This window comes from Lutjanus erythropterus, chromosome 22 (genome assembly GCF_056507025.1).
Source record: "Lutjanus erythropterus isolate fLutEry1 chromosome 22, fLutEry1.hap2, whole genome shotgun sequence".
Lineage (NCBI taxonomy): Eukaryota > Metazoa > Chordata > Actinopteri > Lutjaniformes > Lutjanidae > Lutjanus > Lutjanus erythropterus.
Genome location: NC_139338.1, coordinates 25,453,796 through 25,480,988, shown reverse-complemented (window position 1 = coordinate 25,480,988; position 27,193 = coordinate 25,453,796). Strand labels below are relative to the sequence as shown.

Sequence of the window (27,193 nt, the reverse complement as noted above, 5' to 3'; positions counted from 1 at the left end):
TGTAATAGACAAGGCTGATGTTTAATTGATTGAAATCACACTTTTTCAACATACTGGTCATTTGAACCCATAAAAGTGACAGTCAGCGTTCGCTAAAAATGACAAATCTGCTCCTGAATATTTTCCACATTATGCTTTGCTGATTAAAAAAAGATAGCAAGAACAGATAAAAGATTCAATAAGAAATTTATTAGATACTTAATTTGGCAAAGTTCGCTATTTATCACCCTAGAACGGAATCCACAGGGCATTTGTTCCTCAGACTTTTGTTGTTGTTGGTTATGGTTAGGGTGAGACATTTTAGACTTTTTCGTACATTTTTTAAATATCTGTTTATTGATTTTTGCACACAACAGACAGCAGGAAATGCACAAAAATAACAACAAAAGAAGCAAAAGAAATGAAAAGATGTCGGTAGCAGCACAAAAAGGAGAAATTACGCATAATTTATCACATAAGTTACAAGGTACTGACCTATGACACGATGACACGCTTAACCATTAAACATTCATTTTCATTTTTCATTTAGTCTAACGTCAGCTTACCAGATTTTCTGTCTCTGTTTGAGAGAGTGAATCTAATTTCCTCTGTAGATGTAATACATTTTGTAGCAGCAGATTTCTGGCTAGCAGTTGTGGGTCTGTACTAATAAACAAATTATTTACTGAGGTCCTTTTTTGATACTGGTCCATCAACTTAACGGGACAACAGGTCAACAAAAAGGGATAAAAGGGAGGAAAAATGGCAGTTTTCTTTCCTTTATCTCAGCTTTTAAACAGCTGCATGACTGAATTTACAAAAAGCATTTAGAAAACACTTTCCCTGCTCAGCAAGGTTTTACATTGTCCTTAATTTTCAACATAATTCAAGTGTACGTGTCAGCTTAAATGTGTGACAGATCCCAGCGCTGCACAGACCAGCGCCTGCAGCATCTTAACAAGGCGGCTTTATTCCTGTGGAAACATCGCGGGCTCCTCCACTGTTTTCATACACCAGGAAAATATGAGACATGAGAAACGAGTAAAATGAGACCTATTTCACTCGCATCCGTGTGTGTCATGCATCAGTATGTTTTCTTCATTTCGTGTGTGTACATATACGTGTGTGTGTGAGAGAGAGTGTAAGTGTAAGCGTGTGTGTGTCTCCTCTCATTAGCGGGCGGCGGCGTGTGGTAGCTCGTTAGCGCAGAGCTAGCTGAGCGTCGGGGCACCGGTGCAGCTTCATTAGCTACTGTGACATTTATCTGATCGTTTCCCCGCGTCGTATGTGCTGCCACGTCTCCATGGCAACCACAAATGCATGTACACACACACACACACACACACAAAGAGGCAATCATACAGTCTCGCACAGACCCAGTTCTTTCAGCTGGGCACAGTTATTCATGGATGGAAGCTGTGCTCCCTCCTACAGCAGAGAAATATCGATAATGAATATATGAAACGTGCTGTATAAAGTGCGTCCCGGTGGCTGTTGTCCCAGCGCTGTACCCGAGGTGGGCGGAATATTGCTTATTGTAAAGTTCAAGTGAATCACAGGCAATATCACACTCCCTCGTTTGGCTGGAACAGGGCCCCCGGGAGCCAGTTTACCTCGCTGTAACTCAGTTACAGAAAAACTAGAAGCGTTCCAAATAAATCAGTCGATACAGCACGCCACTCATTTAGTTTGAGTCACTAATCCGCCTCGCACACCGCCGATGACAAAATCAGTTACAGAGTCAGATTCAGGGAAGAAAAGCACACCTCTTATGGTGTGTTGTGGTGAAGTTGCTAATCTTGTTTACAGTTTGATACAGCGGCAGAACACATTCACGACTATGAAATGAATTGTGTGTGTGTGTGTGTGTGTGTTTTTCTAGATGTATCTGCTTGTGGCTTGTGTGCACACAGGTGGTGTGTGTTTGTTTAGGTGTGTGTTCGTCCCATTTGGGACTGTTCTGTGCCTTGGAGTGAGGTGTGCTTATCATGTTGAGGAGAAGAGCCCAATTTAAACCCCTGGAAACTTGGCTTCACTGTATTTCTCTGTCACATTAAATATTCATGACTAAATAAGCAACAAAGTCAAATGCATGCATATATTCGGGTATTATTTATTAAGTGTTTCACATTCCAAACCTCAGCCAAACAGGGCTGTGTGAGAGCGGTTTGATCAGGTTGTTTTGTCCAAACAACCCCACGACCGTCATCAGATTCTGATTCAGATCTTTCTAAATCATGATTGATGCACAAATGGACGTGACATTTCCTCTTCCTGAGTCTTACCCACTTTAAACCAGTGAGAGGAGCACAGAAAAAAAATAGTTTAATGATGTGCAATTAAAAATAAAATGCCCCAACTTTGAGGGGAAATGCTGTGTTAGCTCTGAATCATGATGCATACCAATGCTTTTAAAAAATGCATCCAGTGATTTATTGAATATCCGACGTTTCGGTCCAAACGACCTTCATCAGGTATACTGGCGGTGGCCAAAATGAAGGTCGTTTGGCCACCGCCAGTATACCTGATGAAGGTCGTTTGGACCGAAACGTCGGATATTCAATAAATCACTAGAAAGCGAGACAGTGTGCGGGAGTCTGCTAACTTTTTTTCAAATTGAACTTTTTCTTCCGACGCACCTGTCAGACATTTCAGGTGTGCAGAGACCTTCTCAACATTGCTTGCACAAAAAATGCATCCATAGAATTTTATTATTATTATTATTATTATTATCTGTTCCATAGTATGATGTAGCAAAAACAAGAAATCATTCAGAATGTTTTGAGAATTGTGAAGAAGACGCTCCTTCACAATCAGTCAGTGAAAGCGACAGTGTTCTTATCCATTAAACCCCACTGACGACAAACATGTTGTTCTTAATATCCTATGTAAGCTTTCAGCTTGCCAAAATAATGGATTGTGAGTCTTCATCTCTTAGTCTTTTAGTGAAAATGAAATGTTGCCTGAAAATATTTCTAATGAAGAGTGAATCCCAGTGATTTTCAGTGGTTTGCTTCTGACTAGTGGTGCCACAGTTTTAATTCTAAATTAAAAATGGATTGAAATGAGGTAAAACCAAAAACGGATCGAAATCAAAAGCAGGGTCAACAATTTTCCCAGTGTTTATTTAACATATTTAAGGATGAAAGATTATCTGCACAAACAATCCTGTAGTGTGTAGGGTTTACAGACAGTCTTTATGCTATTGATCTGACTCTACCTGTATTTTGAAATAGTGTAGAATGAAAAGCTAATGCACACCAAGAGAAGAGCAAACTCCTGCACACTGTTCTTTACTTCCATTAAACTTTGTTATATGTAAATGTATGAAATGAGATCCTTAGTCCTTACAATCACCACTCTGAAATCATTTAACGTAATCACCAAGTGTGTGGTCCTACGTCTTGACTGAATCATTTGGCTTGTTGGTTCTTATGGTTAAAGTGTTAAAAATTGGTTAAAGCTGTGGTTATGTTTGTTGTCTCTGTTACAATTTTGAAAACCCTCCAGTGTCCACCAGGCTTTAGATGAGTCTTACGGAGCCTTGTGGGCTCCTCATCCTCAGGTCAGGATGGTAACATGATATGATCATAATGTCATGAATCATTTCCTCTGAAAGTGAGTTACTGCTCAGCCGTCAGCGTGTGTCCAGATGTCTGTGCTTCCCTTTCAGCATCTTTTGCCTGTTTGTGTGAAAGTTGTGCAAGAATCTGTCAAGGTGTTCACATGTGAGAATATGTGACTGTCCAGGTCTGTATGAGTGTGTGCTAACATGTCAGTACTTGTGTGTGTGTGTGTGTGTGTTTAGCTGACCTTGGTCGCCCCGCTCCCTCGGGGGGGAACTGATGTTTCTCACTCTGCTTGTCAACAAGATTAGTTCCCCTGTGGGACCGTTACACACCCTGCAAACACGATGCCAATGAGAAGAAGTGTGCGACAGCTCGGCCCTTCCACGAACCCACTGAAGTGTGTGTGAGCGGTGTTTTGCGGCACGTGTGTGTGCTGCGATTGAGGGGTTAAGGGAGTCAGAGAGGATGTGTGTTTTAGAGCAGAAACAGAAGGGAAAAACAGCAGGGGGATCAACGCAGCCAGCCTGAACTGTAGCCCGTGTGTGTATGCATGTGTGATATGTGTGTATGCATGTGTGTGCGTGTGCCTGGTTTCTCAGAGAGCCCATGCTGAGCTCTGAGCTGTGCTTACTCCTAGACCTGGCTCATCTGCATCCGTCTCTCCCTCTCTTTCATGCCCAGTCTCACCTGCCTCGCTCGTCCCCTCCGTCTGTCTCCCACTGTCTTTTTGCAGCACGTTCCTGTCTGACTGCCTGTTGGAGTCCAGCTGTGAACAAGGCAAACAGAGAGGAGAGCAGGCCGTTAATGTATTCCAGGTAGCTCGTTGCTGTCACTGTTTACTCTTCATCTGTGGAGGTGGAGCTTATTTTCATTATTCCTTCTACGTGTAATATCCAACATATATACTGTAGATTGACCGACTGCCTATTAGCCTATTGCTACAAGCTATGGTTAGACTACATTACATTAGCCTAAACACAATAGCAGTTAGCGTTTATCCATTGCAAATGTAGGTTGAAGGTTTTTTGCTAAGTTGGACGTGTTTTCTCCTTTCATCTGAGAAGTTTGGTGGCAATGTTTGCATGCCGATTTTTGCAAATTCAAGGCGGAGCTGTTGCTGCAGCTGCACTTGTTGCCACCTTCAGTTCGTTGTTGTTCTTTTGGGCATTCTTATTCTTCCTTTGGCATTTAACAGACTAGAACACTTGTAGGTGTATGTGTTGGCCTTGGCGGGTCCACAAGAACTGCATCCCCAGCACCTACAGTACTGCAGAAAATGAAGTTTAGTTTCCGCAGCTGAGCTTTGACTGTAAAATTCACTTTTGTGCTGTTGAAAGACACATGTTGAAGAGACGTTTGATTACTGACTTATAGCGTGTGTTCAAGGATTTAAGTTGGTTACTACAGCGCATGTAGTCAGGTTAACATTTGGCGCAACCTCTGGAAGATGCAACTTCTGGAACAATGTGGATGTTGCCAGGCATGTGGATAAACTGTTGTTTGTCAAGAAATATTTCAGTTCTTGCGTGGGTTAAACAACCAAGATGCATCATGTAAATCAGCTCACAAGGCTTTGGAAGGCATATATTCTACTCCACGCCTCTATACTTAATGCTAAGCTAGGCTAACCACGGACAAGAGACTGATGCAGTATTGATCGTTTCATCTCACTGTCGGAAAAGAAAGCCAATTAGTGCGTTTGCCAAGACACTGAACAGTTCCTTTAGTACAGGGGAGGTCTGAGGAGCTGCGAATGTAAAATGAAGATGATGAATGAATAAATAAATTACCATCATAAGGTTTTATGGTCAATATCGTGCAGCTGTAGTTTGGCTGATGAGCCTGCTGTCTAATGTGAGTGTGAGGTGAGGGAATAACAGCCCTCAGCAGCTGCTTCAAAGACCTATCCAGACACTTTTTTTGCAGTCTGGCTGAGCGCACACACACACACACACATATACACACACAGATCAGCCCTCTGTCATGGCCCTGTGCTGCAGGGAGACCGGAGTGATGGAAGCAATAGTTAAGCCATTAAGGCAAACAATTGGCTCAAATTGAGAGGGAGAAAGAGAAAAGAAGAGGAAGAAGAGGGGAAAGAGAGGAGGGAGATGGAGAGGCCATGGCAGGAGTGGATCCACTCAACGACTTAATCCGAGCCCCAGGACACTCTCCTGCTGAGCTTCACACACTCGCACAAACATCTACACACACACGCTAAAGCTCTGTCTGCTCGCAATAACACCTTGTCAGTCTTGGCCACAGGGGCGATGGAAGAGGCGCTCATTCCTTTGTAGTGAGTAGAGTCACCTACTTCCAAGCACCTCGGGAAAAGAGCGAGCGTGCAATCCACACAAGACGGTTCTGTGAGCGTTCTGTAAGCGTTCGTACGCCTTATGGCTGCAAGTGTGAAGCTATTCATTGTCTTAGCAGGCGGAGTGAATGGTGGAGGCAGCACAGGGTGGACAGTGTCCTCTGACACCGGCTATTGTATCGTCTCCCCCGTCGACTCGCTCAGCCCCCACACTCTTAGAAATAAAGAGAACCATTACTAGTACCATAAAGGGTTCTTTGGCTTGTCCTCATAGGAGAGCTCTATTTGGTTCCTGTTAGAACCCTTTATAAATGTTGCACGTGGAGCCATTTCAGATAGTTCTACCTAGAGCCACACGTAAAGCGTTATATCTAGAACCATCTGTGAAAAGTATTGACCAAAACCTCTTATGAGGGGTTCTACAGAGAACCCTTCTATGGTGTAATGGTTTCACCCTCTCTGGGGGTTCTACGGAGAACTTTTTGATATTCCAAGGGTTTTACGTAGAACCCACTGAGAAGGTTCTATTGAGAGCTTTTTTATATTTCGAGGGTTTTACCTAGAACATGTTGGGGGGGTTCTACAGAGAACCATTTTATGTTCCAGGGGTTCAATCTAGTACACACTGAGGGGGTTCTGCCAAGAACCGTTTACGTTCCAAGGTCTTTATCTAGAATCTGCCTGGTGGGTTCGACTGAAAACCTTTTTATATTCTAAGGGCTTTATCTAGAACATACTGAGGGGGTTTGGCAGGGAACCTTTTTATATTGCAAGGGCATTAGAACACACTCAAGGGGTTCCACTGAGAACTTTTTTATATTATGGATTAAGGATATAAGGATTTCAACCATCCTTGAAAAACAATTTCTTCTTAAAAGGGTTCTTTGGATTAAAACGGTTCTTAATGGAACCCTTAGTCTTACAAAGAACCTTCAACAAACCCTTTCCTCGAAAAAGGGTTCTCCAGAAGCAAATGGTTCTGGGAAGAACCTCACCCCTATAGGAAGAACCCTTTTGGAACCCTCATTTCTGTGAGTGCGCAGGCCTCACATAAACAGCCAACAATGAGGGATTGTCTCCAGCTATTCTTTCTCATTCACACACATCAGCTCTGTGTGTGTGTGTGTGTGTGTGTGTGTGTGTGTGTGTGTGTGTGTGTGTGTGTGTGTGTGTGTGTGTGTGTGTGTGTGTGTCAGAGGGCGAAGGGATGATGTGCTGCAGTCTGAACCCAGCGACCGCCAAGGCTCGTCCGATACCCTCGTCTTGCCGTTTATGTGCCTAAACATCAGCCGGTGATAGGGGCCGTAACTCCTCGCCGCCGCCGCTGCCCTTCCCTCCCTTTCCTCCCTTCTTTCCCCCCCATCAGCAGCAGCAGCAGCAGCAGCAGCCCACCCTTGGGGCTCCCTCAGCGCCGAGGCCCCCGCGATTTATCGGACAGCTTAGCGAGGAGCGGTTGTTGCCCCGAGGACTGTTAGCACTGGTTTGGCTCGTTGACTCCTTCTCCGGTTGTGGCGTTTTATTTGACATGTCCTTTAAGTCCTTTAAAGAATTGGGCGTTTCTGCTGAGCGCCTTGGCTCTTTCTGCAAAAGATGGATGGCCCGCGTTCAAAGGTCTGGATGTTTTTTCCCTCCCTCTCCATATCTCTTTCTTCCCCTCCCTCCCTTCTTCCTTCGCTCTTTCTCTTTCTCTCTTGCTGAGCTTTATAGGGTGGTATTAGTGTTGTCGCCTAACCAAGCTCGGGATTTGGCTTTGTTTTGTTTTTGCCTCTTAAGATAATGCTCTTTCTCTCTCCTGCCGAGAATAACAAAAGGGAAAGTAGAGCAATAAAACAGCACTGCCATTGACTTTGGTTTCATTAAATTGGTTTTCAGCCATCTTAAATAGACCACAGGCCTTGATGGCAGTGATGTGTGTGTGTTTGTGTGTAGCCATTTGCGTATGATTGTCCTCAAAAGGCAGCCACACTTTGCCTCACGCGTGCTTGGGTTGCCGTTCTCCTCTCCGTAGGGCCTCGCCGTTGAAAGCCTTCACTTGCTCTTTATTGGTCCCAAGAAAAAAAAAAAGAGACGCCGTAGCTGGAGTTAGCATTCCAAACACGTGGACAGACGAGTGTGTTTTGTGAAGATAAGTGTTGTAGCTCTGCGGTGAAAAAGGGTGAAAGCACTTCACCTCCATTTCATATGCATTCCAGATGTGGAAATATAACCAGCGTGTAAGCATCTGTGTCCCGTTAGAGGGCCTGGAGGTTTGCTGTACTGGTTCTGCAACCTAATCCCTCACACACAACTTCACATTAGCACGCTGCATGCTGCTTATCCAGCGCTCGTTCATGCATGCAAACATGCACAAACATTCACACATGTGCAGTGTGGTGGACTGCAGGCCAACATGCATTCATAAAGTGTCTCTGCTTTTCGCCGTAGCTCATACAACAGAAGATTTCATGTCAACAGCTACAGTGACAAAACCCAAGGACGCACTGCAAAAGCATGTAGTCAACAGAAATATAAAAGCAACACTATTGTTTCGCTCCCATTTTTCCTCAGAAGCTGAAGAAATCTTCTTCTATGCACATGAAAGGTTTATTTCTGACAAATTTTGTCCATAAATTTGCTAAAAATCTGTTAGTGATAATTTTTCATTTGCCAACAGCATGATTACTGGATCACTGGTGTGCCTTGGGCTGGTCACAAAAATAGACCGCTCTAAAATGTCCCAAAAAAACCTTTATTAGGCACTGAACTGTTGCTATTTCACACAGGGCTACAGATATGATATGTGTTCCCAGGAGGGCAAAGTCATGACCCGCCCTATTCTGCTTCTGATTGACTTGCACTTGTTGCCTTTGTTGGTTGGGTTGGTTAGATTTAGGTATGAGGAGTGATTGGTTAAGATTAGGGTAAGAATATCACGGTAAGCCAATTAGAGGCAGAGTAAGGCGGACCATAACTTTGCCCTCCCGGGAAAAAAATGTGGTATCTGCAACCCTGCATCAGATTGAGTTCAGTGCCTCTAAATGTGTTTGTTTTTTCAAGATTAAACTAGACATGTTAGAGTTGTACATAGTTATGGCTTTTGTACATAAGATTACAGATACTGAATTCTTTTCCCAGTAGGACAAAGTCATGACCCATCTCACTCTGCCTCTGACTGGTTAGTATTCATTGACTTCATTGGTTGGGTTGGTTAGGACAAGGGTAAGAATACCAGGCTAAGCCAATCAGAGACAGAGTAGGGCAGGTCATGACTTTGCCCTCCTGGGAAATAAAAATGGCATCTATAGACCTGTGGCAAATAGCCACTGATCAGTGCCTAATAAATTTCTTTTTTCAAGTTAAACTGCACATTTTAGAGTGGCACTGAACTAAAGTTAAATGGGGCAAAGTCAAAATCATGACCCACCTTACTCTGCCTCTGATGGGCTAGAAGTCATTGCCGTCATTGGTTGGGTTGGTTAGGTTTAGGCATGAGGAGTGATTGTTAGGGTAGGGTTAGAATATTAAGCCAATCAGAGGCAAGGTAGGGCGTGTGATGACTTGGCCCTCCTGAGGAAAAATGGTATCCGTAGCACCATGTGAAATAATAAACGAGTCCAAGACATACTTGTGCAACAATCCTGATGTTTAATCGGTATGTCTGTGTGCCACATATGTTGGGTGTTTGGATCATTTTGCAAAAGGAGAAGAGCTCACTAACATGGATTTTAAATATAATTTTTGAAAGTTGAGTGAAATAAACTTTTTGTTCGCACAGAAGAAGTCTCATGTGAAAACGGGGCGAACAGAAAAGTTTATCTTTTTGTTGAGCACACTTTCACAAAGTGTCTGCTCTCTGCAGTGCTCGTACAACAGCAGATTTCATGTCAACAAGTGCAGTGACAAAAGCCAAGGACGCACTAGAAAAAGCATGCAGATAAACTTTGTATGTCGCCTTTGTTGTGCTGCAAAATACCAGGAACAGAATCTGTGTTCGGCTCAGTCGTACACCGTGGATTTACCGGCATCCTGAATAGATCCTCCACTGCGTCTTTACATTTAGGGTCAGCGTGGTGTGTCATCTTGCTGCTGTGTCAGGTCAGTGTATATAAAAATTGCCGGCTTCAGGGATATCAGTCTGTAAAACCTGCATTGAAAGCCGTCTCACTCCGCTGTAAGGAGCCGCTGAGGCACCCAAGAGAATTTTATTAGTGTGGCTCACTGAGTTTCAGTGTCCCTTTGATGGTCTGAAGGCTGTTTTTAGAGGCCACTATGTTGAAAAATGGAATTCTGGGGAAGTTTTTTTGTACTTTTTCTGAACTAAATCAATTTTCATTTTTATACGGGCACATCTTAAGAGAATGCTTTTCTCTAATTTAGTTAAAATGTCCTGTAATTGTCTTTCCGTAATCGTGTGCTTCAACTTTTACTTTTTCGTATGTTTTATGTGTTTCCTTCTCCCTAGTGAATATTGCTTTCTATTACGTTGGCAGAGGTGATGACCCCTTTTCTTCCTTTCCTTACACACTAATTGTTCCTCTCCAGTGAAAACCATGTATCTCCAATTTGGGTGATTCTGATTTCTTTTTTTTTTTTAGGATAAGTGTTCCTTTTTGAGTTCTTACTTTAAAAGATATTTCAATCACTTTAAAATTCATTGAAAAATGCATTGTCACAAAGGTAAAAACTGAAAAAAATGCCTTTTTTCTGAGCTTCTGGAAAGTTTATATAGTGTTTTCACAACACAGCGGTCCTATATTTCATGCTACTTTCTATGCTTTTGTTTGATTTTAACTTGTGCGAGTGAATAAAACTTTTACATGTCCTAAGAAACTCAAAGCGCACAGCACCGAATAATAAAATGTGGGACCACGGCTCCACAGCGGAAATGTGATCTGTTACTCGGCTCATAATGTCTTTTTCTTCCGTGTCATCAACAGTAACGGCACGGCCGGGAAGATGAACGGGGCGCTGGAGCATTCGGACCAGCCAGACCCGGACGCCATCAAGATGTTTGTGGGCCAGATCCCGCGCTCCTGGTCAGAGAAGGAGCTGAAGGAGCTGTTTGAGCCGTACGGAGCCGTCTACCAGATCAACATACTCCGAGACCGCAGCCAGAACCCTCCACAGAGCAAAGGTACGATGACTCAGGACCTTCTATGACTGCACTTTCTTTCCCTTTCTCTGTTTTCAGCACTTTTTCTTTACCTCCCTTCTTTCTGTCCTCTCTTTTTAAATGTTTTCTTCTATAATTTCTGTGCTCCTTTTCTTTCTCTTTTCCTTTTTCCTTTCCCAATCCTTCTTTTTATCTTGCATTTCTTTTCTTTATCTTGAAGTAATTATTCTCACCCTCTCCTTCCCTTCCTTATGTCTTTCTGTCTTCCGTCTTACCTGCCTTCTTCTTTTTTCTTCGCTATTCTTTTAATTTTTATCCTTCATTTATATTATTGTTTCTTTTCCTTCCTTCTTTCCATCCTTTTTCCTTTCTCTTTTCCAGTTCTTTCATCTATCCTTCCTGGTTTCCTTTTGTATTTTCTTTATTTCTTTCTCTCTTCTTCCTCAACTCTGTTATTTTACTTTACTTCATTCTTTTCAATCAAATTTTCTTTTTCCTCTCTGTTTCCTTCTTTCTTGCAGTCTTTCATCTTTCCTTCCTTTATTTCTTTTTATTTCATGTTTTCCTTTCCTTCCTGCTTTCTGTTTTCTTCCTCTTCTGTTTCTTTCCTTTTATTCTTTCATTACTTTTCTGTTTAATCCTACCTTTCTTTGTTTCATTTTTCTACTTTATGAATTCTAATTATTTTCTTACTTTGTCCCTTTTATTTCATCCTTTCCTTAAAATTTTGTCCTTCATCTTTCATTCCTCCTATTCCTCAACTTTACTTTCTAGCTTTCATTTAATCAACTTTTATTTTTCTTCTGTCCATTTCTTTTCCATCCTCTTTTCCTCAATTCTTTCTTCCATGTTTTCTTCCCAATTTTTCTTCCTTTTCTCCTCTTCTGTACTTTTGTTTCTCAGTTTTTCTTATTTCCCTCCCTTTTAATCTGTATTTGTTTTCTTTCTCTTCTTGATTCAAAAAAGTCTTCTTACTTTGTCTCTCTTATCTTCCTTTTTTCTTTTTTCCATCCTCCTTCCCACACTTCATTACTTTCTTTCATTCTAGTCTTTCTTCCTCATTTCTCTTTCATCCTTACTTCCCTCTGTTGTATTATGTCTTCTTTCCGTTATTTGTCTGAAAGCATGAAAATCTTCTTTACAATCAGATTTTTTTTCCCACTTTATTGTTGCGACCTGAAGTAAAGGACTAGACACACAGAGACACTCGTACAGATATACTAAGACACACATAAACTGACATACTGACATGCAGACATAATACACTTTTGATGAACCCAGTCACACACACAGAGGCACATAGAAACACACTCTGTGCGTACACACACACACACACACACGCAGCAGTCGGTGTCTGAGCGGGCCGTCCCACGTACTTAATGGCAGAAGAAATGATATATGTGCAGAATTACACAAGCAAACACACATTTCGTGCACCATTGGAAGACAAAGACTCTCGCAGCCAGACTTACACAGTCAATTGTGCGAAACCGCATGATTTGCAGCTATTTTCTCCCATTCCTTTTCTTTTTCCTTTGATGAATTCGTCAAGTGTGAGAGCAAACAATAGAGACAGCAGCAGCGAACGGGCAGACAATAGCGCTGCCATATTAACAGGCATCAACCGGAGTGGGGGCTGATGACACTCCTGATGAGACATGGAGAGTGGGAGGAAAGTAAAGACAGAGGAAGAGACAGAGAGAGAGAGAGAGAGAGGACATCAGGAGGGGGGAGATGTGGCGCTTCCATCCGACTGTAAAGCAAATTTCAAGAGAAGTTTCAAAGTGTCACACCAAGCCAAATATGAATCAGTGGGGATGAAGCGAATAAAGCAAGTAAACACTCATCTGACAGAGAGATGCAATTGAATTAAGGATTTGGATTCTGAAGTTGATTTTCATCATACATGTCTGGACTCTGGAAACACCTGCTGATGAAATCCACTCAGTGAAACCATGTCTTCTACAATATACATTTAAATGCTGCTAATCTGCTTTGTCAGATGCATTTTGGAAGGAATCTAATTGCTGTCTGGATTGCGATGGCTGGAAAGGTGTTTATTTCAATCCAGGAATGCTGTTTCACTTCACATTTAAAGCTCAAGACTTGAAGTTAGGGAAAGACTGGGGTTTTGTTAAACACTGAAAGTCAGTTGGTCAGGTTGTTGCTCCAGAAAACTTTCCCTAACCTTTTTGTGACCACAGTTTTCACCCGAGGAGGCTGAGAGTTGGAGTCGAGGTCAAGTATCTGTGTTTGTGTTAATGCCAAAAGGCTAGAAGGGGGCGTGGCAGTGGGAGTGGCTTGTTGCAAAAAGGCACATGACCGCCCAGTGCACAAGTTTTCTACTTGTATATGATTTTGTGTAAAGGTTGATCATGAGCCAAGGGACAGCCGATTAAGTGTTCATGTCAACTGGCGAAAAGGGGGCGTGGCAGAGGGAGTGGCCTATAACACAAAAGCACATAACTTCTAAACTAAAAACTCCTCCAGTCACCCGAGCTGCAAACACTGAATCAGATGTTTTACCAGCACCAAAATCACCACAATCAAAACTGCTCATGTTTGCGGCGCCTGTTGACAAGCTGCCGCGGTCTTTTAACAGGACGGGTCTTTAGCACCACAGTCGGGGTTTGCTTCCAGACTCCTGCAACAAAAGCATTTTGGTTAGAGAAAGCAAATACTGACATTTAGGGTAGGTTTCAGAAACAAAAGCACTTTGGTTAGGGTTAGGGAAAGATTGTCGTTCTGGTTAAATATTAATAAATATTCTACAGTCACGAGGAGTGGATAGTGTCTTGCAAGATTGACTGTTGGGTGGTCACCAGGGGCCCAGTGGCAAATCTTTGACACAGGGGCCCCTTATTAGTTTAATCCGGCCATGTGTGCAAATATGTTCAGACACAGGTGGAATTAAAGTTCCTACAAAACAGATAAATTGTACATAAGCATAGTTTTTTTTTTGATGGCATACTAGTGACTCATGGTAGAAACATGCATAATATTTCTCTTTTGTGCCAACCTCTTTGCAATATTTATTTACAGAATTTACTTTTCACTAATATGTTTGCACCATTTCCTTTTTCATAAAAACTCACATTCCTCAGACGAGCGTAAAAGCTTTTTGGACACCGTCGGAGCTGCAGGTGTCACACAATCTAAATTACGACGCGCTATTGAGATCATGTTTTCATATTTTCATTGGCTAAAAGGTGTGGTGTCCTTCACCTTTCTGCGCCCGCAGACTCCATCTCAGACTGCTTCCGTTTTTAGTTTTTCTCCCTCTGAGTGTGTTTTTCTCTCTCTCTCATTCTGGCTGAGTCATATGAGCTTATGAAAGCCCGAAGACAGCGTTCTGCCAAGACCCAAATCAACTCATTTTTGCACACCAACACACTTGTCATGCGCTTTGTGTTTGTGTGTTCTTAGCCTTGAGATGACTCCTTCTCTCCCCACCAGTCCCCCCCCCCCCCCCCTCCTCCTTCTCATCCTCTTTTTTTTCCTCTCTTTTTCTGCTGCTGCTGCTGCTGAGGAGGAATAAAAAGGGTCCAGAGTTCCTTCCTTCTGTCCTTCAGCTCGCTCAGATCTCCTGCTTCATCGTCACTAACCTTGAAATGAGTTGTTTTTATGGTTGATGAGTCAAGAGTATCACTCACTAGCACCTCTACATGGGATTTAAAAAAAAAAAAAACTCCTTCCATGCCTTTTTTTTCCTCTCTGAATGACAATCTTTCTGTCTATGCCTCATTTTTGCAGTCTCCGTTCTGTGCTGCGAGGTGGAGTGTTTTAAGAGGAAATGTAGCATTTGATTGGGCTCTTACTGGCCTTGTTATTCGCAGGCTTTGAGCACTGTTGTTTTCTCATAGTTAAGTAAGCCGCCTGGCCTCATCTGCACTCGCTCAACTCGGAGGAGCTGCAATGGCCCCCACGCCTGCTTCAGCCGATGGTAATTTCACCGGTGTCAGGGAAACTGTGGCCCCTCTCTTCCCTCGGTGTGTTTATTTTAAATTAGCGCCGGTGTTGTTTGAAAAAGATCTCAGCCATTTGGGGCAAATGAGCCCACTCCGATGCCCCAGCAGCGACCTGGAGGCACTTTTTCCTTTTTGGTAAAATAGCAGTTTGGATTTAAATGAGTTTGTTAGTCCCGCTGAGAGGCAGGAAAAGTTCCTACGAGCCTTTACAGCTCCGACAACTTCTCTGTCTCCTTCTTCTGGTTTTGTTTGGATCCTCATTAGCTGACACTTCAGCTACTGCTAGTCCAAAAAAGAACATCAACAACAAAAAGACAGAAACAGCACAAACATGGTGAATATTAATTGACAGCGGAAATTTGGCAAGTACAAGATAACTTTCAGATGAAATGTTCTAGTCATAAATTTATGGATGATATACAGTAAGGGCCTGAAACACTTATAGATAAAACTGAGTCTTGTTACATTCAGATTCATTAGTCAGGCAAGAGTTGAATAAGATGCAGTTTCTCTTGGAAATGTAGTGCTTTTGATTTCATGCAGGTACGAATCTTAATGGGAGGCAACTCTCAACAAAATGCACCTTCAAACTCTCAAACTGCAACGCATCCTTATACCTAAACAACATAATAGGTCGAATGCCATTGACTCCCAAAACGACACGATTTACAAGTCACATGATATTAAACATGGTTAACGTTGTGGGAAGACAGCGGTTTGGTTAGGTTTAGGCACCAAAACTACTTGGCTAATTTTAGGAAAAGATCATGGTTTGGATTAAAATATGTTACGAATGTAATGTGACAGAATTTGTGTACATAACGTAACTTTAACGTTTACATAAGTTCAGTGTTTACTTTTGGTTTCACATGGAATTTGAACCCCATCGTTCTGTCAACTCCAATCACGTCCTTATGTTAAATTTCTTGCCTACATCACCTTCCTTCTTCCTTTGCTCCTGCCATAATTACTACAGCCACTAGAGGTCGCCGTCTGACAATATAAATAAATATGGGTCATAATAAACAGCTTGTACATTGACGTAGGTTGTCAGCGAAAAATGATTAAATCTTTCAACTTATCCCGTGTTTATGCATCAGATTAATTGGAAACTAGTTAGCTAGCTAAAATGTGAACATATGTCACTTTTCCGACATTGACAAGCCGAGCACATGGCATATATAAGTACAGGAAAAGGGAAAGGAGAAAGGTGACGAAGGCGGCAAGCTTGCTCGACTACTTGTCATTGTTGCACAGAGTGAAAAGGGGCGGGACTTAGGAAGGATCAGTTCGTCAGTTTCTGTTACAGTCACTCAAGTCTAAAGGCGTCTAAATGCTTCTATTTTCTTTTCATTTTATTTCAGTTTGTGGTAAAATATGGTTTTAAATTGTCTCCAAAATATCTTGGGAAGACACTGGAGTCGGACAGCTGAATAAATTAATGATTAATTACAGGACGGGGGAGATAAAAACCCGAGACTTAATGCTCGCTCTGAGCTATGGCTGGGATATAGTTCTGCACGTCAAACCAAAAAGTGGATATCTGTGGATCAGCGTAATCCCCCTGTTTTATTATTGTCATCATCTGGCGTCGGATGGCGGTCGTAAGTGCTGTTTGAGAGGCTTCTTCAGCCTCAGACGAGAATAAAATTCCTCGAGCAAACACATTTTTCAGAATATTTTTTGGAATGATCATAAATCCAAATGCATCAGTGTCCAAAAATCCATATTGCAGATAATTTAAATGATCTCTTCAAGCCTGTTTAGGTGAGTTAGAAGCCAAAACTCGCAAAGTAATTGGAGAGTCAGTTTGATTTCCTTTAATAAGTTCCCAGATTTGCTCATTTTGGCCCTAAAGCATGAAATTGTGTCGCCTTTGTGCGTCATGCAGAATCCATTTTGCAGTTTGACCCAGGTGTGTGCATTTCATCTGTGCGTGTTTGTGTGTTTTTTTTTCATTCAGACTAGGACGGTCTGGGGAATATCGTGGCACTACTGTTGGTTTAATGTGTTTGGAGTTAATAACCAGATGAGTGGATGAGCAGGGGAGGAGGGGAGCCAGTGAGAAATGGAGCAATTTGGCATTTTGTGCTGAAAGAGAGATAGAGATGGAGGGAGAGATAAAGAGAGAATGAGACAAAGAGAGCCAGAGGGGTAAACAGAAAATGGTCCTTTTGCTAAAACACAACCTTAAGCGCCATGACGGGTTTGTTGCACTGTGTGTGTGTGTGTGTGTGTCTCTCTGTTTTGGCAGGGGACACGCTATGTCATTTATCTTAATGATACAGCCTGCCCACATGAGCTGCTGAGACACACACACACACACTTAAATTCACAGACACACACATGCACAGAATAAGTTTAATGTCTTCATTAACAGACTATATCCTACACAAGAGTCCCTGTGCACAACATGGCCTGGAAATCATTCAAAATATTTTTTAAAAAAACAACATAAATCAAAGGAGAAATCAACTGTGGGTAATTTGGTCTGAATGGAAAAGGGTCATTAACAATGTGGGGACAAATACTGTATATAGAGGATTTTTAAAAAGGCCACGACACGAGATTATAATCTGATAAAGCGATGATGTCCAACTGGCAAATTAGACAAATGCAAAACAAGCGCTGACCAATCGAAATTGCTAAATTCATGTGGTTCCATGTTCCCACGGTCCTATGTTCTCGAGGTCCTATGTCCCCATGGTTTTATGTTCCTGAGGTCATATGTTCCTTACATAGCACATCATGGGTTACCATTAGGTGTTAACAGAACTTGGGAACATAGATTCGCTCCAGACGTTTCCATGAATTTCAGTTGTTTCACATCATAAAATCTCAGCGTTATTTTTGTCAGCACTGATTTGTAACCGTTTCAAAAGGCACAGACAAACGACGCCATCCTGCTGATACAAAATAAATAAATAAATGTTCCAGAGAGCATGGACAAACGACAGATTTTGTCATTTAGTTTGGAGGACTTGTTGTCAAAAGCCTACTAATTAAAACAGAGCGTACATTAGTGTGGTGTCAGTCTTCTAACTCTCAACTGGAAAGCAAATAATATTTTCCCAGACAGTCTGAATATTAATTTAAGCACAACATGTCATTAAGATTATCACTGTAAAAGCTGTGAATCTTGTCCTCAGGTGTTGTCCAGTCGATATAAAGCATTTCTAGACGAGCAGTTGTTACCATAGCTGGCCAATTGTGATGCAGTTATCAATACACTTTTGAATGCTATTATTATATCTGAAATCTACTAAGTAATGTTAATAAATATGAGCTTAAATTGGAATTTCTCTCTGTGGAAAACTTGTCAAGTTTACTTTGAAGTTTACTTTGATTTGAACCCTGTGAGGACTGAAAGCACAATAATTATTTTATCTGATTCTTGTCATGTAGAAACAAGATGAATTTGTGATTATTCTGAGCAAATATGTCTTTTTTTTTATAGCAAATAATTACAATCGAAATTGCAATATTGGTTAGAAAAATCACAGTCAGGTATTTTCTTCAAATCGCTCAGCCTCTCGCCCGAACCAATAATCCATGACATATTCCATCTTCTGCTCTTTGTTGCTGATTACTGCAGCACAAAAAAAAAAAAAAAGAAAGAAATGAGTCAACCTACAGCCAAGACAAAGACAAAAGGGCCACCTGTAGAAAAATCAAACCTTCAAATCTGAGAACAGAGACGACACGCTGCCACCCACACGGCTTGATTGACAGCTGATCTCAGGGGATGAGCGGGAGCCACAACACAGCCACAAGTGTTTAGCACCAAAGATAGACACAAAGGATGCTGCAGAGGTTTGCTCCTTCGTATGAACCACCTTGAAAACAAAAAAGTACAATCAATACTCTCCCCCCACCCCCCGAGAGGTGATTCTTTTCTTGATAAGTGTTTGACCTGGATACCCGAAATAGATTTTACATCAACCATCATTTTTTACGTCTCATCTGACGTGAAATGTCATCGGCTGTGTTTACCTGGACCCGAATATTCCACTAAAAATCAGATTTAACACCTAAAGAGACGGACCCAGTCCAGCTGGATCAGACAGAACTTTCAGTCAGGTTCAGAGGGGTGGTGTAAATTTTTATTTTTACAATTATATATGATTAATAGTGTGCTCAATAGTAAAATAATAACCCTGTAAACACTGAAACTTACTCTGATTGTTTCTCTGTGTTTGGAATAAATCGCCTGTTTTCTTTTTGTGTGTTTGGCCCGTGTGAGGTCAGCTGACATGTCGCCAATGAAAATTTTTGAGCTTTTTCTCTTAAATTTGTGAGTTATATAAAAGTTTTGAGTCTTCTTTTCTTGTAACTTTATAACTTTTCTTGCAAGTTTGTGTCTTTTCTTGTAAATATTGACTTTTTTCCTCACAATTTTGTGTTTTGGTCTCACTAGTTTGTAAGTGTTTTTTTCCTCAAACATAAATCTGTGATTTTTCCTCAGAATTTTTTTTTATTTTCTTGTAAATGTATGGGGTTTTTTTCTCTCATATATTTGTGGAATGTTTCACATAAATTTTGTCTTTTTTCTTGTAAATTTGTGACAATAAGAAAACGTTTTTTCACATTTGTGAAAAAAATTCATAATTTATGACTTTTTCTTGCAAATTTTCAAGTTTTTTCTCAAAAAATCCTGGGGTTCTATATATGTATATATATATATATAAATATATAATATTATTTTATTTAAAGTAAAAAAAATTCTCGTACATTTGTCAGTATTTTCTTGTAATTTCCATAATTTCAACTTCTCTTAAATTTCCAGTAGATTAGACGCTTCACAGTGGGCAGAGCCAGTTTGCGTCAAAAAAGTGATTTTCTGATCAATATTTTGGGGCACGTGAACACATGGTTTCATCAGATCAGTTTATTTAGTGTCCGTGGAAACAGTTGAACAGTTGAAACTTTGATCAGAATGATTCCGATCAGATTGAAGAAATGTTGTCTGTGTGAACGTAACTATCTTGACAGCTGGAAAGAACAACAACACAAACCTCAAGTGAAGATTTGGGAAATAATTTCAAGCTCGGAGATAAACACATGCCACAAACGCAGGCGGATTACAGTACAGCATCAGATTTTCGATCGTCGCTCAGATGAAAATCTCTTCGCCCGGGTCGCTCTGATGCGGCGCGCGGGGCAGCGATGGCAGACATCCGCTCGTCTCGCTCGGCTGTGGCAACCAACGTTTTTGCCGTCCAAGACAATTATCTGCACTAATGGATTCAGTTGAGACGGGGCCGACCTGAGACGGAGAACTGATTTATTTCATTCTTTCCTTAAGCAGAGCGGCCAATTATATCGCCTTAACTAGACGTTAGCTTTTTTAGCCGGCTACCGAGGCCCAATTAGAGAGCAGCTGCAGGTGGATTTTAATGGGAGATTGTGTGTGTGGATTCTCTCCTCGCCTGTGTGTCTTTTTTTTTCCCCTCTCTATGTTTATACTCCTGCATGCCTCAGCGACAGAGAGAGTTGCTTGGTTATAAGAGAAGTTGCAGAGCTGGAATTTTTTTCTCTCTCTCTCTCTCCGAGCACTTCGAGGGTCGGCCAGAAAGCGGCTTTGATTTCCGGAAAGTGCTCTTGTTGTCTCTGCAGCGAGCGAGGGGAGGGAGCGCAGGAGGGAGGATTTGGAGGAGGGGGGGTGACATTGGTGCTTTTCCACCAAAGTAACCAGTGGATTGTATAGATTTGTGAAGTGCTGCGAGCTGGACCGATTCCTGCGTTGACAGGATTAGAACATCAGCCAAATGCCCGTCAGAAATGCGGTATTGTTTGAAGCCATCCACTCATCCTCTCCCTATTTTTTCCATCTGACAATCTGTTCTTTATTGCGCTGTCAAATTCACGATGTGTTCTCTGTCATCCCCCCCCCCCCATCCCTGCTGTCACTCAGCAGCTCTTTGACACACATAAATTATACACATTAAGGGGCATTTTTACAGCTGCGCAGGCAGCGAAGAGGGAACAGCGGGAGGTGGGGGGAGGGAAGTGCAAGAATTAGAGAGGTGGCGTTACGTATCCCATGCCACCCAGAGGCCTGTGCGAGCAGTAATTGCGGCAGAGTGTAGTTAATGTGGGTCAGCGGTTGCGTGGAACCCCAAGGGTCATAAGGAGTGTGGAGGGGAAAGGAAAGGAACCAGAGTGATGGACGGAGAGAGGGAGGGAGTCACTGCGAGAGCTGCAGCCAGCCTCAGGTGCAAGGGCGCAGGGTGAAACCTCTCTGATACACCCCCCCGACCTGTGTCTTTTTTCCCCCTTTTAATAAACCATACGTCTGTTGTGCTGGACTGCAGGGCATTACTATTTTCACCACCTCCACTTGCCTCGACTTTTTCTCAGTCTGCACCGAGTCGACCTCAAACATTTGAGGACTGAATAGAGAAGCAGCTCCCGACCTGGAGGTTTGAATCCACTAGATAAATCACAGTGGTTGTCAGATCTCTAAATTCAAATAAATCAATTGCGGATTCTCTGGTGAACTGGTCACAGATTGTAGACTGCAACCCGGGATGAAGTGCAGCAAATAGCAAAAGATATCAGGCTTCATTACAGAAAGATTTCTCACATATTTGTCTGATCTTAAATTAAATTTCCAAGTTTCTCAGACCTCACATCTTACTTAATGTAGAAAATCCTAACTAGAGCTGTAAACTTGATTTATCAATCGGTACTCGTCATGTGATGCCTGTATCTTTGTTTAAAATGTGCACAGGTCTGCTTGTATCCATGACAACTTTTCACTTGTCACTATCTAGTCTACACATGGAGGAGAAAAGATGGGTGTTCAATTTTAGCTTTGATGACTCAGAGGAATTAATTGCGTCCTGGAGGAGAGGAAACACCACCATTATGGGAAATTTTCTTGCCAATTATTGACCCACGATAAGGATTTGAACAGACAGAGCAGGTCGATCAAATTCAGAACGAATCGTGTTGGCCAATCTTGATCAACCAAATTTGTGTTTCCCATCTTCACTGTCGACAGTCAGCAGGGTCGATGCCATCTAACATAGGAAATTCTTCAGTTAGTTCTGTTTTCCTAAATGCAGTGAGGACACTGCACAGCAAAGATCCTAAATGTCATCCTAAACTGGGATAAGATATGAATTCAGACTGAGGAAGTTTATGTAATGAGGCTCCCTAGGTCATGTGGTGGAAATGTCCAATAAAAAGACAACAAATGCCCCAATTTCTACACACATACAGTACATCATGTGGCACCGCTAGAGTGTCTGTGCATGTTGGTGTTGATCTGAACCATATCAGCAGTCTGACTAACCTGAACGCTTCAGGGTTTGGTTCAACTGGACGAAACAAGGTCTTCTGTGAGAAGGAAGGAAATTAAAAAGGTTGTTAGCTCAGTGAGAGGTGTCCTTTAAGACCTTTCTTTTGTCAGCCGGGAGTAATTAATAATTCCAAATAATTCCAGATGCAGTACGCACCACTTTGTCCAGATGTCTTCTGTCCTCAGCTGACATGTTGCCAAACTGCACAGTCATTGCATAGGTGAGGAAGCTCTCCACTGCAGCTTTACCAAACTACACTGCACCGTCCCTGGATATGCCACATTTTTCTCAGTTGTCTAAAAAAGAAAAGCCTTTGATGTGCCTTCTTCAGAATAATAGCGGTGTTATCCCTTCATTTCAAGGTAGTGGAGATTATCACTTCAAGGCATTTGCAGCTGTCCGCCTGTTAAATTTTACTGTCATCACGGCTCATGCAAAAGTCTGCTTCTAATTCCTGTGCTTTGGCAATATTTAATTCCAAGTTGTTTGTGTTACACCAATCCAACAGGGATAGAACCTCGCTCCTGTGAGCTGTTTCATCGAGATTAAAGCCACTGCTGCAGTGTCATAAGCAAATTTAAGCATCTTATCAGACTGGGAGTGGGAACAGTATGGACCCTTGTGGGACTCCAGTGCTAATGGTTAAGGGTTTAGAGAATGTGTTGTTGGGTTTGACCACCTGTGTCCTCTGCAAGGAAAAAGGGACTGTGCAACACCCATAAGAAGGAGCTAATTATACAGCCTGGGATGGGAGAATAAGGGGTCACAAGGCAGAAATGTTGAGAACCTTTGAACTTCAGAACAAAAATGGTTTAGAGCTGCTGTGGAGTCAACTACACAGACAGATTCAGAAAGAAACGAGGCCAGACCACAAACAATCAGAATACCCTCATGATTTCCATCTTGTGAACAAATCTTTTGAAATAAGACTCATATGTGTGAAGAAATTCCATTTCTGGTCATATTATAGAGCCCACACAGTGCTGATAGTCCAATATTTTTATATGGATCATTTTCAACTTCTACAACCTTTAATTTTTCAAGACACCAGTTTGTTTTCCTGCTGGTGTTGCTGCTCTACCCACTCATTGCTACCAAAGCAGGTTTTTCGCCCAATTAGTGATGGTGTAGGGGGGCTGTAGTTGGTGAATAAGTGGCAGCAATGCACACACTCTGTAGAAAATGCAAGCTAAGAGTGAAAAGAGAGAGAGAGAGATGAGGCATCAGTCTGCATCATTTCAAGAAACTGGACTTTGTCACAATAGTTTACAAAGCTGTCAATAAGTTTTCACTGCACTGTGGCATTTTCTAGTCAGAATCTCTGCCTGTATTATAGAAACTTTCCAACTTGCGCATCCTGCCTTAACTGTTACCATGATATGTAGGGTAGGGACCTGACTCCAGAAAAACGCCTTTACGGATGAACAGTTCCTAATGGTACGTTCACATGTTTACTGTGTTTATGATATAAGCCCATTTGAACAGCCCCCTCATGTCGTGTTCACAGCATCATAAACTGGACATTTCCTGTTAGCTCTGAGTTCACAATGATCTGTTCACAATTTCTGTCGTAATTCCAAGTTCACAAGATCCATTCTAATGCAGCATAAGTCAACGTTCCTATCCTATCTTAGGAGAGTAACTAATAGTAAGCGTATGTAATGGTAATTTTTGCTAATAGTAGCTAATGGTAGCGTTGGCTAACAGTATCTAACGACAGTGTTTGCTAACAGTAGGTAGCAGTTGTGTTCGCTAGTAGCAGGTAACGGTAGAGTTACCTAACAGTAGCTGGCAGTAATGGTTGCTAACAATAGCTAATGGTAGTTTTCACTAATAATGGTAATGTTCACTTAAGAGTAGCTAGTGATAGTGTTGGCTAACAATAGTTTTAAAAAAGTGTTCTCTAAGACTAGCTAATGATAGTATTCGCTAATGTAGTGTTAGCGAACAGTAGCTAACTGTAGTGTAGTGTTAGCCAACTTGTTTAATCTGTGTGGATTTCTCTGCAGAAACATCCAACCCATCTGTCTTGAAGTCCCTTTTTTTGTACATTTCAATCATAAAAAAAACAACAGTTTCAAAGTTGTTTAGCCTGGAGAGATGAGAAAAATAGTGTTTGGGATTCCTAAAGTTGGATAGGATTTGCTTCTGTAATACCAAACTGGGAAAATCTTAGACTCTTCCTGTCGTAACTTAGGACTTAAGATAAACGTTTTCTTAATGCAGCCTGTGGTACTAACTTGGTTTTGATGCTGAGCTTACACCTATGGACTCTACAAGTCTACATTGGCAACAACAAATGAGAAAGGCAAAATAAAGAGCAGAAGAGTCCAATGAAGACTTTGTCTGCCAAAAAGAGAATGGGACACTCATGGGCACTGAGAGCCAGGCTAATGAAAGTCTTTTAAGTAGATTAATTGCTGCTTAAGCTAAGATGACCCGTCCACCTATTCTGTGGCAGGGGAGACTTGGATGTTCCACTTTAAAATTGCAATAAAAAAAAATTACATTCATTAATTAAACGTGCAAAGAACGTAAAATTGCAGTGAGGTGCCTGGCACACCGGACCAGTCTGATTACCACGATCAGACGCGAACAACATGGTCCGGCCGCTGCCTGATTTGAAGTAAAAAGCCGATATCGACCTGAAATTCCAGCACACGAAGCAGAACGCAGCTCGGTTCAGCTCCCCGTCGGCTCCTCTGCAGCCCTGCTGTCTCGAGCCGTGAGGCCGGGGTTGACCTGTTGTCTGAGGGGGTAGATGTGTTGACAGAGGCGGGGAGCCGCGGGTCTTCACTCAGTCAAAGGCCCCCTTCAGCAGCCATGAAGCATTTATGAACAGGCATCTCCCTCCTCTGCTCTCTATTCCACTCACAGCAGCTCTTCTTCTCCGCTCGTCTTCTTCTTCTGTCTTGCAGACACTCTGCCCTTCTTTCCCACGTCCTCTCCGTCTGTCTTACACTCTCTCTAATAGATTCTCTCCCCTTCACTGCCACTTTCTGTGTGTATGTGTGTGTTTTTGAGTGTCCCTCTTCAACAGCACAAGCAGAGAGTGTGCGTCCCCGTTCTGAGCCCTCCCGGCCTTCAGGTAAATGTTTGTGCTGCGAGAAAAGAGACACAAATTGATGGAAAGAGCTTATTAATGCTAGTCTGGAGCACTTTTCCCACTTGTTCAAGGCTGTCGCGCAGGTATGTTTCTCTGTAAATAAAAAGCGCACATGCTGACATACACTTAAAATAAAAATGCGCCCTCTTATTGGCTTTCTGCAGCTTTGTGTGCGAGCCGCGAGTGTGCTGACTCTTAAACAGGTGGAACTGGAACACTGCAGGGGATGTGTGCGTGTGTGTATAAGTGTGTGTATGTGTATGTGTGAGGTCCACTCCACTGCTCTTTGATCCTCGTCTTGACAGCCCACCACCTGGGACGATCCGTCACACGCCGCATGGCTCCCAGGCCCCGGCTACACCATGGGAATCACAACACACAGCGGCTAACACAGCGCTAACAGCCAACCCTCCCCTGCACATTATACACTGTCAGAATCGCTAATGCTAACACCAAAAGCTAACCCTCCCATATACAGATATGCAAAAAAAAATGCCACTAGAATCATAATTCACAGTGCATGGCTAGCAGCTAACCCTCAAACACTGCTATTGGAATTGCTAATCGCACACAGGGGGCCGAAGCTTGAACACAGGTGCAATAGGAATTATAATGGAATTATAATGTACAATACTGAGGCAATGCTAAAGAGCTCCCTCTTGTATACACATAGCATTCACTCTGCACCCAGCATGCAGGAAGTATAATGAACACAGTCAAATGTTAACGTGCCTCACATGGAAATCATCATCTCTGCTAAGATGTGCTTATGAGCCAGTTTGGGATTTTTTTCATGAAGATATAGCCAGAAAATCCACTTAAAGGGCCAGTCCATAATTTTACCACGTGCATTTTGTGTGCACTAACACGGTCATTCCCAGAGACTCGGTCATGACCCACAGGTGGGTCACAGGAGATTTTATTTGGGTCACCAAATAAATAAAAAGTCTACAGAAGAAGTGGGTGAGATGGCCTTTTAACTAAATGCATTTATTTCTCATTTGCCAAGGATTTAACATCCGTACATGTTTTCAGTTACACACTTCAAGGTGACAGTTGACAGTGAAAACGGTCAAAAATGTCAATATATGCGCAAATTAACTTTTCCCAGGACTGAGTTGCGACGGCTGTCGTTTTTAAAAAGTGGTCCTCAGAAAAGCATACATGAGTGAAGAGTCGGAGCTGCAGAGGGAAAATCAGTATTTTGTGCATTTCTCAATTGATCAAAAATCAGTAGGATTCATATGAGCTGTTTGAAAACACACCGGAAAGATGATTGTTGATTGTTGAGTCTCATTCGCAGGACATCAAATACCAACATTTTGGGTTAGAAAAGCATCACACAGCAAAATAATATGAAAAAAAGAAAACACGGCAAGAGGACCAGCTCGCTTTTATGAATTAAATAAGTTAAACTAAACTATAAAATATACAATTATAAATATGCAAAATAGATATATAAATAGAAACGGGCAGGCAAAAGCAATTAGGGTTAATCTGTCCATTATTTTCTCGATTAGTTGATAAGTTGTTTGATTCAGAAAATGTTGAAAAATGTTGATCAGTGTTGAGTGAGAGGACATCATTTAAACACACACACCTGCTGTACACCTGCACAGGTGTTTTCACTCATGCCTGATTAGAGCTCTCCTCAGGACGGTGTGGCTGTGTACACACTGTGCTCGACTGAAATCTTCCACACTCTTCTCTCCGTCTTGTTTCACCGCCTGTATGGTTTTTATTTGCTCCATTTAACCGTATGAAGGGAACCCTGCTTTAAATGGGGTGCAGGCAGCACATGAGGTGACAGGTAGGACATTTAATCTCTATCAGCTGATAATTTACCAGCAGGAGGTGG

General features: G+C 42.1%; 1 protein-coding gene across 12 annotated transcripts in view; it reads left to right on the top strand.

The window, feature by feature from the left end:
• Window positions 1-27,193, top strand: part of celf2 (cugbp, Elav-like family member 2) — a 281,076-nt gene that overhangs the window by 156,939 nt on the left and 96,944 nt on the right. For all 12 annotated transcript variants that reach the window (XM_084710971.1, XM_084710980.1, XM_084710983.1 and 9 more), the window contains one exon: window positions 10,779-10,975. In XM_084710971.1, coding sequence (XP_084567097.1) covers window positions 10,779-10,975 — 197 coding nt within the window. The remainder of the gene's footprint in view (window positions 1-10,778; window positions 10,976-27,193) is intronic.